The 13,724-nt window shown below is 50.9% G+C and overlaps 1 protein-coding gene across 1 annotated transcript in view; it reads left to right on the plus strand.

Annotated features, from left to right (window-relative positions):
• The window catches only part of COL23A1 (collagen type XXIII alpha 1 chain), a 308,084-nt gene that overhangs the window by 28,456 nt on the left and 265,904 nt on the right, over window positions 1-13,724 (plus strand). Inside the window, exon 2 of the mRNA XM_062189615.1 lies at window positions 5,095-5,161. Coding sequence (XP_062045599.1) covers window positions 5,095-5,161 — 67 coding nt within the window. The remainder of the gene's footprint in view (window positions 1-5,094; window positions 5,162-13,724) is intronic.

Here is a 13,724-nt window from a genome sequence, read left to right on the forward strand (position 1 = left end):
GCCTGGGCTTGGACCCAGCACCCTGACGTGGGACATCCTATCCGCTATGCCACGTGCCCACCCAGACCTTACATTTCCTGTGCCACAGCACTCCTCCTAGTTGTCCCCGCCGTCTTACAGATATTTCATGATGTGTGACAGTGTCACTCAGGGGAAGAGGCTGGTCTGCTGTCTGGCAGTGCAGCTCCTTTGTGAATGTCACGTTTGCCTCTGATGATTTATTTCCTGGGGCTATATTCCCTGGAGCAGGAATTTTCAAAGGATGGGAATATCTTTTTTGCAGCATTTTACAGAAATCAGTCATCACATCCTTTTTTGGATGTCAATCTGTATGTCATCGACTCAAAATCACTTGAGGATGTGATCAAACATGTGGTGAGTGTTCAAGTTGAGCGCTCCAACAGATCATTAATAAATTGATCTTCTGGCCATGGAATGCTGTTTTGAAAACCGCCGACTGCCTGATTAGTTTCCCCTGAGCTCTTGCCTCCCTCCCCCACGCTTCAAGTTCTCCTGGAAAGGAGCCCCCTCCACCCCACCCCCCACCCTGTCCTTGCTTTTTTTTCCTTAGAAACTCAGCCTTTATTTACTTTGAGACTCAGGGCTTGTTTGCATATGTAAAACCAGGACCATATTGTTTGCAGATGCTAGGGGTGCTGCCAGATCATTGAATGTAAAACACTGAGGCTTTTAAATCATTTTTACAAACATGGACACAAAAGAATATTTTCTTAGAATTAAAAAAAAGCATGAAGTAAAGGCTGTGAGATTGGGTTTCTAATTTCAAACATTTCCCTTTGTGTTCACCATAGTGATGATTCAAAGGCTCGGAAAGTTGAGGGTCTAGAGGTGGGAGAGGAGACCAGGAGATACAACTCTGCATATTCACTCCAGGAAAGCAAATACTTAGAAGGAGTTAGAAAGACCAGAGACTCAGCCCCAGGGATCCATGACCCCACCTACTTTTTTTTCTCTTATCAACCTTTCCTATCTAGCTTTTTACTTTAAGATAAGAAGAACTTGGAAGTCATTGTGATCCCTATCAATATTTGATAAGACCTCCCCTCTGCTTTGAGAGAGGCCCAGATGTGAATAGCAGCTGTTAAAAGCTAATTGTTTTTAGCATTAAATGCTTTTGTTAGGGGCAGGTCTTGTGGTGCACTGGTTCAAGTCCTGTCTACTCTGTTTCTGACTTTGACCCTTGTACTTGGGTTCCTGCCACCCATGCATGAGCAGACTCCCACTGAGTTCCTGGCTTCTAGCTTCTGCCTGACTCAGCTCTGGCTCTTGCAAGCTCTTGGGAGAGTGAACCAATGGATGAAATATCTCTTTCTCTCTTGTTGTCTCTCCCCTTCTGTCACTCTGCTTTCAAATAAAGAAGACTTTTTAAAAAATGCTTTTGTTTGGAAAAAAAAAAAAAGAGTGTGACAGTCCCTTTCATTCTGTCTAGCACTGATAACCAATGAAAGCTTCTCACATAAATGAGCTGGCTTAAGATAGAAGGCTGGGATTTTTCCTAAATGCATTTTGCAACCTGTTAGTATGAGTATCTGCAGACGCAAATGCAATGGAAAAAGGGGGAGTGAGCACGGAGGTGCCGCTCAAGCCTGCAGCTTCTGCACGGGCCCTGCATCCAGGCTGGAGAAGCATCTAACTCTCAGGTCCCAGGCCAGAAGCCTCAGCCCTGTTGGGAGGGGGAAGGGGAGGGGGAGGGTTGCCTACTGCTGCCTGTAATGGGGATGTTGCCACCTGGTAGGAGCCCTTGGCTGCTGTTGAGGCTCTCTAGAGGCTAGGGGACAGCTCAGGCTGCTCACAGGTGGTAGCTTTGGGACCCGCAAGAAGAGAAGGCCTATATTTCCAGTAATGGAGAATCCCTACCCACACTTCCGGGGAAGAAAAGTCCTTGTCAAGGTCCCCGTGGGTGCCTAAAGGTCAACCAATGAGGATCAGACCTACCTCAATCTTTAACCCCCACACCCTGTATCTATAAAAGGAGCCCTCCCAACCTCTGATGCAGGACCCCCCCCCCCCCCCGCCCCTATTGGGACCAGGAAACCTCGCCCGGGAGTGGAATCCCAATAAAAGCTTGTGAATTAATTGATTTGTCTGCCTGGGAAGATTTGTTACACACCAGACACCTTGCAACAGGGGCACTCTGGACCAGCTGGGTGGCTTCAGGCCTGAGCAAGAGTGAATGGCAAGTGGAAGTCCAGCTAGGAGCTGAGGGCCTGGTGTCTAGAGGTGTAACCAGGTTCCTGGGGTGAGCTGGGGGCTCTGCAGAGGCCAGGGAGGTGTTACCAGGTGCTTATTAATAAATTCACAATATTAATAAGCCTGTGGGTTCTTGTCAGGAGTTCAAAGAAGAATTCTGAATACTGGCACAAATAAACGAGGCAGCATGTTAAGTTTTAAGCTTTTTATTCAGTGAGAGAAATGCATAAGAGAGTGAGGGCCCTATCTAAGACAGAGAGGGAAATCTGGATTCATAGCGAGTATCCGGAGCCAGCCACACAGAGGAGCACGCAGGCCAGGAAGCATGGGGCAGGTGGCCTGAAGGCCATGTGCCTCAGAGGCACAGGACAGCAAGGGCAAGCAATGGTAAAAGAGGCAAAAAAAAAAAAAAAGGCTGGGCCCACTATGTTTCAGGCCTTCAACCCACTTCCAAAGGGGAGTGGTCAATTAGCCATGTAGGGACATGAGGTCACACAGGGGGCGTGGTGGAGGAATGGTCTTCCAGCTCACAAATCTGATCAATTTTATCCTATCTGCCTGCCTACAACATAGGTATACCTGAAGACATCAGCCTCCAGCCGCCTCTGGCTGCGTGGTGTTAATAACTCTGTATCCATCCCCATGCTCTCTTAGTACTTTACCCATTTCCAGTACCTGTGGGATGATGGGAAAGCTCGAGGACCTGGGAGTATCTTGCAGCTAGAGGCACTGTCTTGAAGGCACCTCAGAGAAGTTTGTAGCTCCAGACTCCTGGTCCTGGGCTGTTCCAGCCAGCAGCAGTCGGGGCTTGGCTGACGTCCTGTCCTATGAACATTTCAGGCTGAACGGTGTTAAATTCAGTGCCCTTGTCAAAGCTCGGTAAGAGAGAGGGTTTTTTTGTTTGTTTTGTTTTGTTTGGCTTTTCTTGAATATTAATTTTTAATTAGTTTTAAACAAATTCAGGTAAGGGAGATTTTATTCAGTACTGTTGCAGTAGGGTCCATGGTAATGGGATTTTGCACTGGGAGAGAGTTTGGGCTCAGCTCTGAATACAGCCTAGGCAAGTGGGAACTGGTCGCAAGGGAGGGTGCTTGCTAAGCTGGCCCCATGGGGTTCTTGCCAAAGACAGGCCAGGGCCACCAGACCTCACATGGAGGGTGGGGAACCTGGTCAGTTATCCTTAGTGATTGGACACTGAGGCGAAGGGTTCTTGCTACACCAACTTCTTTGCTAAAACTAGGTTTTTGTGGGGTGGTACACGGATGGGCCCTATGAGATGGTTCAAGCAGAGTATTGTCAGCAGTGAAGGGCCCAAGGTCAGGATGCACCCCTCTCACCTCCTCTGCCGCAAAGCTTAGGTTTTCTTCTGTTCAGCCTGAAAGGTTGCTGCACTCATACAAGCCAACACCTTGCTGCTCTGCTCTGCTCTGCTTTGCTTTTAGGGGAACATGCTTTTCCCCCACAGAAAGGTTAATGTGTGGGGTATCCTCACCAGGACTCAGGTTCTGGCTATTTTGAGGATGATGGGCCAGTCACGTCTCTCCTGCAAAGCTAGATGTGGCATTTGGGCAAAGTTCTTTTTTTTTTTTTTTTTTTTTTTTTTTAAGATTTATTTATTTACTTGAAAGTCAGAGTTACACAAAGAGAAGGAGAGACAGAGAGAGGTCTTCCATCCGCTGGTTCACTCCCCAGTTGGCCACAACAGCCAGAGCTGTGCCAATCTGAAGCTAGGAGCCAGGAGTCTCCTCCGAATCTCCCACGTGGGTACAGGGACCCAAGGACTTGGGCCATCTTCTACTGCTTTCCCAGGCCATAGCAGAGAGCTGGATCGGAAGTGGAGCAGCCGGGACTCGAACCGGCCCCCATATGGTATGCCGGCACTACATATGCCGCTATGCCACAGTGCTGGCTCCTGGGCAAAGTTCTTTTTTCCAGGCTTGCATAGCCTGATGTGTAAGGCAGAGACCATTCATTCTGGTCTCAAAGGTTGCATCGAGGGCCAATTCACCGTGGGAGGATCACGGGGCTGTGCACATGCAGAGATTCTTGTCAGATTGTACTGAACCAAGTTTGTCTGGGCCAGGGATCCCCAGTGAAGAGAAGAGGGGAGAATGTTGTTGTCAGGGAGGATTTACCTGGAGCATCCCATCCAAGGCCTGGGAGCTGCAGCTGTGGGGGCCCACAGGGCTTCCTGGGTGAGGATGAGGGTCACTCTTCCTCCCTCGTGTTACTGATGACCCCTTTGGCTTTTCCTGATCTGCAGGACGCTGTGTCATGTTTTCTTAAACTCTTGAGTGAAACGTGTTGTAACAAAGCAGAAAGCTACTACCTTCTTTTCATGGACTAAACAGTATTCAGTGTTTATTTTTGTTTTTCTAAAAAATAAGGTTCACTCTAAAATTGCCTGTTGGGGCAGGCGTTTCACCTAGAGGTTAAGATTCCACTTGGGATGTCCACAGCAAGTGTCTGGACTCAAGTCCTGGCTCTGCTGCCAATTCCAGCTTCCTGCTAAAGCACGCTGTGGGAGACAGCAGGTGATGGCCTGCCACGGAGACCTGGATTGGGTTCCCAGCTCCTGGCCCAGCTCTGGCTGTTGCTGGCATTTGGGGATGGAACTAGGGAGTGGAAGGTATCTTTCTCTCTCTCTCTCTCCTGCCCTCCCTGTCTCCCTGCAACTCTTTCTCTCTCCCAAATAAATAATATTAATTCAAAAATGAAATTATAAGATTTAATGATATTGTTAGAAAAGTTCTTGAAAGCACTACTACCACCATAGATCATTCATATGCATTTGCTCTTGTCCGTTTTCCTATTTTTCACCCCTCTCTGCTCTGAAACTCATCCTCATGTGTTTTTTTTTTTCCCCTTTTCTTCTCGGTTCAGAAGTTGGACGGACTGGCCAAGCTCCGAACTGTTCGAGAAGCCCCATCCGAGTGCGTGTGCCCCCCTGGTAAGTGCAGGTCAGCTCCTGGCGGGCTCCTGACTTCCAAAGCCTGGTTCTTCTCTCTCTGATCAGGATGGCTGAGTGCTCTGGTCAAGAGATTGTGTCCGGTTTCAAGTGTGTTCCCTTGTGGAGGGCCCTGGGGGCGTCCTTTCTCCTGGCTCCTCTGGCTTGCTGGTTGAAGATCCCAGCAGGATGAACCTAATGTGGTTTATGGGTGATATTGTTGGAGGAAACAAGGGGCTGGCAGAGGTGACAGCAGTATAGCTGCTGTTCCATTTTACCGGAAAAACAGACATGAACCGACAGGAGACACCACTTGCACAGGATCAGCGTCAGATGTAGGGGTGGGGAGTTCAATAGCCTGGTGAACGTGGGCTTCGTGTTTTCGTTTCTTTGTGGGTAGCAGAGAAAAGGAAAAGGAAATGCAGTTTGAATTATTCCAATGATCCTGTCTCTGTTGGTTGTTGCTTGTGTAGACCAGGATGGCTGTGAATAAAAACAGGGTTTGTATTGATTGTTGATTCTTGATCCATGTGGTTCATATCCAGATTCCATATCAGGTCCTCTCCTTGTTCTCGGGGAGCATGGTGTGAGCTGTGATGATGATGGTCGGTGTGGCCTCTGACCGTGGTGGCATTTTCAGGGTCAGAGTGATCACTGCCTAGGATTGTGTATAGCACCAGCGAGTGCCTGGGGAATCGTCGTGGACCTCAGACTCCCAGCACACAGGAAAGGGCGACTTCTGGCTTCAGTTCAGAGAACACAGGAGCTAGACAGTGCACCTTGTCCTCGCTCTCACTCCTTACGTTTGCCAAGTTGTCTGGCATTTCCCAGGTCCACTGCAGCCGGTCCAGAAATCAGGCTCACTGCTGACACCTCAGGGGTGCAGGACCCTTCTGCAAAGGAGGGACCCATGGGGTAAGAGTCCAGCCGCCGAGACCTTCAGGGAGGAGAGCTGATGGTTGAGCTCAAGATCTTATAGGACCTCTGAGGTTTTATTAAAAGGAAAAGAACGTGACAAGTAATGCCACCATTAGCAGGTCAGAAGTTGGGAGAGGCCATTGATTAGGGACACAAATTCCTGAAGATTTAGATGAGCCGTGAAATGTGTGAGTTGGGGACCATCCCTCTTCCTGTCTCAGTGCCATGTGGGTGTGCAGCCCATCCTCCCCATCCGTGGGTTCCACATCTGTAGATTTAACCAACCACGGATCAAAAATAATCAGAAAAGAAATTGCATCTGCACTGAACGTGTACAGACTTTTCCTTCTTGTTATTATTCACTAAACAATTCCGCCTAACAGCTGTTTATGAGGTGTTTGTGTTGTATTAGGTATCATAAGTCATCTAGAGATGATTTAAGTATAGATGAGGACGTGTTCGGGCTCTGTGCAAATACCATCCTGTTTTATAGAAGGGACATGAGCATCTGTGGATTTTGGTATCCAAAGGAACCCCTGGTGGATACTGAGGGACCACTATGTACTCATGTGAGTCAAGGGGAGGAGTCACAGCCCATTCATGAGATAGAAAGACACTTGATCGGTTGCAAGCAGCACTTTGAAATTGTGAACCACTTGGACTGAAATAAAAAATACCAAGGGGAATACTGGGCTCAACCATTTATATTTGTAGGATGGCAGTGTGAACGGGATGCTGGCTGCTGTGGGTTGCTGATGAAAAAGTTTAAAAGTCCCCGACGGGGTGACCAGTGGAGTGCCCCGAGGTGACACAGATGGTACTTCTGAATGAGTCGGCCCTGGGGCCAAGTCTTGGCTCTGCTGTTAGGGTCTTTATCAGCAGAGGGTCACTACATTGGAGTGGGCTCTGAGGGCCTTCCTGAGGTCACAGATGTGATTTCCTGTCCTGCCTTCCCTTGGGGGTAGGGGTCAGGAGGTCCTGAACCAAGAGAGGCGGGGGAAGGGTCTGGGGAAGAGTGTGGGAGCCTCAGGGCGGCTGAGGGTTGGAGCAGTTTTGGACAGAGAATGTGGTGCTGTGCGGAGGGTGGTAGTTCCCCCTTTATATAATCTGGCAGGGGCCGGCGCTGCGGCTCAATAGGCTAATCCTCTGCCTTGCAGCACCGGCACACCGGGTTCTAGTCCTGGTCGAGGTGCCGGATTTTGTCCCGGTTGCCCCTCTTCCAGGCCAGCTCTCTGCTATGGCCCGGGAAGGCAGTGGAGGATGGCCCAAGTGCTTGGGTCCTGCACCCGCATGGGAGACCAGGAGAAGCACCTGGCTCCTGGCTTCGGATCAGCATGGTGCGCCGGCTGCAGCACGCTGGCCGCGGTGGCCATTGGAGGGTGAACCAACGGCAAAGGAAGACCTTTCTCTCTGTCTCTCTCTCTCACTCTCTCACTGTCCACTCTGCATGTCAAAAAATTTTTTTAAAATAAATAAATAACCTGGCAGGGGTGCTGCCTACCAGCGAAAACGCTCCACTCTGCTCCCTTCCCCTGCATTCAGCTTTCTGCTTTTCTGATACAGCCTCTCCCCACCTCCCACCCACCCCCCACCACCACCACCAAATCGGAATTTTAGTTTTGAGGATTTCAGCTTTCAGAATTTGAACATTTGGGACATTATTCTTCCGGCACTGAGTTTTGGGATTTTTTTGACCTTTGGGGATTTTAGACTTTAGGGATTTTGGTCTTTTAGAATTTCAGCACTCAGGATTGTGCCTTTGCAGGTGCTAACAAGCACCTGGGTAAAGCCCCTGGCCTTGTGGAGATGGAGGCACCAGGCACTCCTGGCTTTCCTGCAGTGGGCGAGGGGCTGGCCTGGCTCAGTTCTGTGCTACTATAGTCTGTGATCAGCTGTCCAGTGGGTGGGGTCAGCTCTGCCCATCCATGTCCACCCCTGCCACTTCCACTCTAAGCACTCACTAGTGCCTGTGAGACCAGAGCCCTTCCCAGTGGAAGGCTCAGGATCCCAATACCACCATGGGAACAGAGGATGTCATTTCTTTTTTTTTTTTTTTTTTTAAGATTTGTTTATTTATTCAAAAGGCAGAGTTACAGAGAGGCAGAGACAGAGAGAGTTCGTTCTTCCATCTGCTGGTTCACTCCTTCAGTGGCCACAGTGGTTGGAGCTGGGCCGATCTGAAGCCAGGAGCCAGGAGCTTCTTCTGGGTCTCCTACATGGGTGCAGGGGCCCAAGCACTTGGACCATCTTTCATTGCTTTCACAGGCCATAGCAGAGAGCTGGACCGGAAATGGAAGAGCTGGGACTGGAACCGGTGCCACAGATGGCAGCCCCGACCACCAAGCCACAGTGCTGGCCCCCAGAGGATTTCTTCTGCACATTTGAAGTCTATAGACTCAGACCCTCTGCCATTCCACTGGAGAGTCCCGCTGGGAGGCCGTGTAGCTGTCACAGACCCGAGCAGGTAGCAGCCGGCTGAGTGGGACCCACTCTGAGGCTGCCACAGTGGAGAAGGGCATGACTCTCTCCCTGGACTGGCTGAGCCCTGAACCAGCTCTGTGACTAGTAAGAGGCCCTCCTGCTCTGTACCCTCATCTATAAAATGGTGCCGTGGGTTGAATTGTGTCCCCACAAAAGATATGTGCAAGTCCTAACCCACAGTGCCTGTGGATAAGACCTTATTTGGAAATGGGGTGGTTGCAGATTAACGGCAGAGCCCTCTTATCCAAGGAGGGTGCATTCCAGGGCCCCCAATGGAAGCCTGAAGCCTCAGATTGTAGCAGACCCTGTGTGTACTGTGTTTTTTCCTATACATGCCTATGGTAAAATTTAATTGCTGTTAGGCCCAGTGAGAGATTTAACAATAGAAAGTAATGACAACGGGCCAGCGCTTTGGTGCAGCGGGTTAAAGTCCTGGCCTGAAGCGCTGGCATCCCATCTAGGCACCGGTTCCAGTCCCAGCCACTCCTTTTCCAATCCAGCTCTCTGCTATGGCCTGGGAAAGCAGTAGAAGATGGCCCAAGTCCTTGGGCCTCTGCACCCACGTGGGAGACCCAGAGGAAGCTCCTGGCTCCTGGCTTTGGATCAGTGCAGCTCCAGCCATTGTGGCCAATTGGGGAGTGAATCAGTGAATGGAAGACTTCTCTCTCTGTGTCTTTACCTCTTTCTGTAACTCTGCCTTTCACATAAATAAAATAAATCTTTTTTTTTTTAAAAAGAAACTAATAACAAAATAGAGCAGTCATAAGGATATACTAGATCACGAGTTATGTAAACAGTCTCTCTCGATGCCTCTGTGCTTTCCCTTTTCACTTGAGGGAACCACCTTACAGCCGAATGCAGCATCACTGCTCTTGTGCTCGGGCTGCTATAAATAAGATCAGGGTGACTGAGCACAGCACTGCTCATCTGACACCTGGGACAGCCACCCAGGTACTAGGAGGCGGGCAGTGCGTGCCCTGTGGATCCACTGCCCAGAGGGTGGTTCCTGTCCCAGTGGGAAGGAGCAGACCATGGGAGAGTCCATAATACTACTCAGATCAGTGTGCATTTTAAAACTTTTCAGTTGTTTCTGGAATGTTCCCTGTAACATTTTTGGGCTACAGTTGACAGCAGGTAACTGAAACTGCAGAAACAAAACCTCTGAAAAGGGGAGACTACTGGAATTAAAGACCTTGATTGAGCACTTGGGGCTTAGGGTGGGCCCGGGATCCAGTGATGGGGGCAGAGATTTGCGACACAGAGCAGGTCAAGTGACAGCAGAGCCGAGATCCATGTGGCGCATCAGCAAAGCTTGTGTCAGCAGAAGCTAGCCAGAGGCTCAGGCCTCAGGGCTGCAGAACGGTGGCTCCAGCTGCCTCAGTGCCATGATGCCTTGCTGGGCAGCTCTGGCAAGTGACAGCCAGCGGGAACACTAGGCACCTGGAGGAGGGGTCTAGGGTCATCCAGGAGCACCAGGCACTGCCCTGTGTGAATCAGATGCTCAGGCAACACCTGGGAGCCGTCTGGGAGAGACAGAGGGAGCCCTGCTGCCCTCTCTTTCTTACCTGCCTGCCCTCAAAGGCCCCATCTCCTGCTCTTCCTCAGCACGTGGACACCTAAAATTTACCTGTGTCCCCTGCATGTCTCAAGACCTCTTCCTTTTAAATTTTTAATTTTTTATTTATTTGAAAGGCAGAGTTACAGAGCGAAGGAGGGACAGAGAGAGACCTTTTATCCTCTGGTTCACTCTCCAAATGGCTGCAACTACAGGGACTGTGCCAGCTGAAGCCAGGAGCTCAGAGTTTCTTCCAGACCTCCCACATGCGTGCACAGGCCCAAGCCATCTTCTGCTTCTTTTCCAGGCACATTAGCAGGGAGCTGGATCAGAAGTGGAGAAGCTGGGTCTCAAATCAGTGCCCCTTTGGGGTGCTACACCATAACGCCAGCCCCAACCCTCTTCTTGTTTCTAAAATTTATTTTATTTATTTGAAAGGCAGAGTAACAGAGACAGAGAAACAGCAGAGAGAGGAGGAGGAGGAGGAGGAGGAGAGAGAGAGAGAGAGAGAGAGAGAGAGAGCGCTCATCCTGGGGCCAGAGCTGTGGCTCAGTAGTTTAATCCTCCACCTGCAGTGGGTGCCAGTTCTAGTCCCGGTTGCTCCTCTTCTGATCCAGCTCTCTGCTATGGCCTGGGAAAGCAGTAAAAGATGGTCCAAGCACTTGGACCCCTGCACCCATGTGGGAGACCTGAAAGAAACTCCTGGCTCCTGGTTTTGGATTGACCCAGCTCTAAACATTGTGGCCATTTGGGAAGTGAACCAGCAGATGGAAGACCTCTCTCTCTCTTGCGCGCTCTCTCTCTCTCCCTCTCAGTGTCTGTAACTCTACCTCTCAAATAAATAAATAAAATCTTAAAAAAAAAAAAAGAGCTCTTCCTTCTGCTGGTTCACTCCCCAAATGGCTGTAACAGCTAGGGCTGGGCCAGGCTGAAGGCAGGAACCAGAAACTGCATCTGAGGTCACCTACATTTCAAGACCTTCTTTCTTACCTTACCTACGTATTCCAGTGTTTAAACGTGAGTTTATATTTTTTAGATGTGTATTTTGGAGCAGGGAATAACACATGATACGATTTTAAAGCACCACAAAAGATGATGCATGCAAGGTAATTCTCACTACCTGCCTCTCCCGATTTTCCTGCCGGCCTCCAGAGGCCCATTGCTGGTTCGCGCTCTGTTCTCCAAGGGCTGTGCTGCCTGGGAGTGCATTCTGTGCTGGTGGGGACGTTCTGTAGCTGTGCTGTCCAACACCACAGCTGCCTTCAGTCACAGGTGCCTGGTGTGCCCTTGACACGTGGCTACTGTGGTTGGGTACCTGGATTTTCACATGTTCCTTCATTTTAACTCAATTTGATTTAAATCTTGTGTGGCTGCAGGCTGTGGGATTGCACAGCCCCGTCCAGAGGTGGTCTATGTGCCCAGATGCTCCTCCTCTTATGATGGCCACAAAATGAGTGGGTCAGGCATGGGTTCACCACACCTAGCCTACTGACCATCATCACACAGCCTAGTCCACCCTATATCATGTGCTCAGAACCTACAGCAGGCGGGGGTTGGGCATAAGCATCTCACACGGAGCCTGTTTATAAGAAAGCTTACTAGCTACTGCACTGAATGGCTGGGTGTGCATCTGCACCACTGTCAAGTTGATGGGCAGTGAGTGGAGCCGTCCTAAGTCAGGACCTTCTCATGTCAGTCGGTTGTGCCCACTCCCGTTTCCAGGCTGTGGTTTCTCTGTGTGATGGCCTGTACCAGCCTGTGCCTGTGAGAGCAGGTGCGGCCTTGAGGTGGCCCAGTCAGGACATCCACAGGTGCAGGGGACCTGGGTTAACCCACCCTGGGTTACAGGCCATCCTGAGTCCGTCCCATGCTGGAAGGAAGGAGGCCCCCATGCTGTTCTCTGACTTCCGGGCACTTGGCGCTGGAGCCTGTCCTGAGCCAGGCCTCGCGGCAGGGCCTCCTGGCCAGGGATCCATGTCAAGGGAGGGAGGAGGGGAGGGGGCGACCTCAGGCAGCCTGAGTGTGTGCTGCTGCCAAGAGCTTTCCTCCAGGGCCAGCCCAAAAGGCCTGGCTTGCATTTTGACTCTGCCACTTCATCAGCCACCGCGGGGCCTCACAATGCATGTCCTGGAGACGGGGCCCACGGTGGTATAAACAGCCCTGGCATTCAGACCTCTCTGAGTTACACGCCTTGGAATATTAACTAGCACAAATGCTGCCCTGGGCTCCCGCATGTGACTGTATGGACAGATAATTAAGGTGCAGTGAGGCCACTGGGTATCCCTTGTAACAAGAGATTAAGACACAGAGACACACACAGGAGAGGCACAGGGAAAAGGTGGCCAGTCAACCTGCAGTCACCTGGAACCTGGACTTGCAGAACCAGTGGCTGTGGTTTGAGCTGTGGGACTTTTGTGTGGCAGTCCCAGCAAACGAATGCAGAGAGAGACCGTTTACTGGGTACCGAGCTTCTGTTTGGAAATGTGCAAAAGTTCTGGAAATAGATAGGAGTAACTGCTGCACAGCCCAGTAAATGTGCCGGGTGCCACAGAGCTGCACTTTGTGGATGGTTAACAACGGCCAGTTTTATGTTTGCGATGATTTTTTTGGTTCAGTGGTAGAACTGACCCTGGTTTGCCTGGTGTGGGCAGGTGCCTATCCCCGAAAAATCGCCCCAGCCAGGGGAGATAGGTACAGTTCTTGGAATAGGAGGGGAGGCAGATGTAGTGGTAGAGGGGAAGAGTCCTGTGGTGCAGAGAAAGGGGGCTGCCCCAGTGAAAATTGGGGTGCTGTATCCAGAAGTAGAGAAAACAGATATAGCGAGGCAGACACACAGTATTGACCACTTCGGTCCTGCTGCAGGGCCAGCGGGCCAGCCACGTTGAATGACCCGTGGCTGGGGACCATAAGCAGATTCTGGGTACCAAAGAGTCGCCTCCACTTCAAGCAGGTGAGTGCTGTCATTTCACTCGGTTGAATTTGTCTGAGAGGCAGTGTGGCCTAGGGGCAAAGCACAGGGACTCTGCATTCACACTGCTGGCTCAAGTGCTGCGTCACTTACAGCTGCAGGACTGCCTCAGCTTTCCACCCGTACAGTGGGGTTTCTCATAGTGCCTGCCTCTGAGGACCGCTGTGAGGATTGAGTGAGCTAACTCATATAGACAGCTCAGAACAGGGCCCGGCGCTGCCTCCCAAGCAAGGGAGCTAGAGTGCTGTGGTTACCATTAGCTCAGATCCACTCTGCCTGGTGGGGGCTGCCAGGGAGGAAGCAAGGGGGTGGGGGGAGGATAGGCGGAGGATGGCCGGGAAGCTTCTGGAGGGAAAGAACAAAAAGGCAAGGCAGACCCACTGGCATGTGGGTGAGAAAACGCTGGACCCTGTCAGCTGCCATGGGCATCCAGGAGGCCTCGTGCGCAGCCACAGCCAGGGCCAGGGCACCTTCCCACCTATGCCTGCTTCTAACGGGGCTCGACCTGCCCTGGTCTTTGTAATTGGGAACATTCCAGAGAAGTGGTGGTAGTCCTTCTTGTGCCCTTGTGTCACATCACAGTGCCACTGTGGAGAGAGGGATCACTCCAGGTCAGAGGGCCCTTCCTGGGGAAGATGATGGTG

This window comes from Lepus europaeus, chromosome 4 (genome assembly GCF_033115175.1).
Source record: "Lepus europaeus isolate LE1 chromosome 4, mLepTim1.pri, whole genome shotgun sequence".
Lineage (NCBI taxonomy): Eukaryota > Metazoa > Chordata > Mammalia > Lagomorpha > Leporidae > Lepus > Lepus europaeus.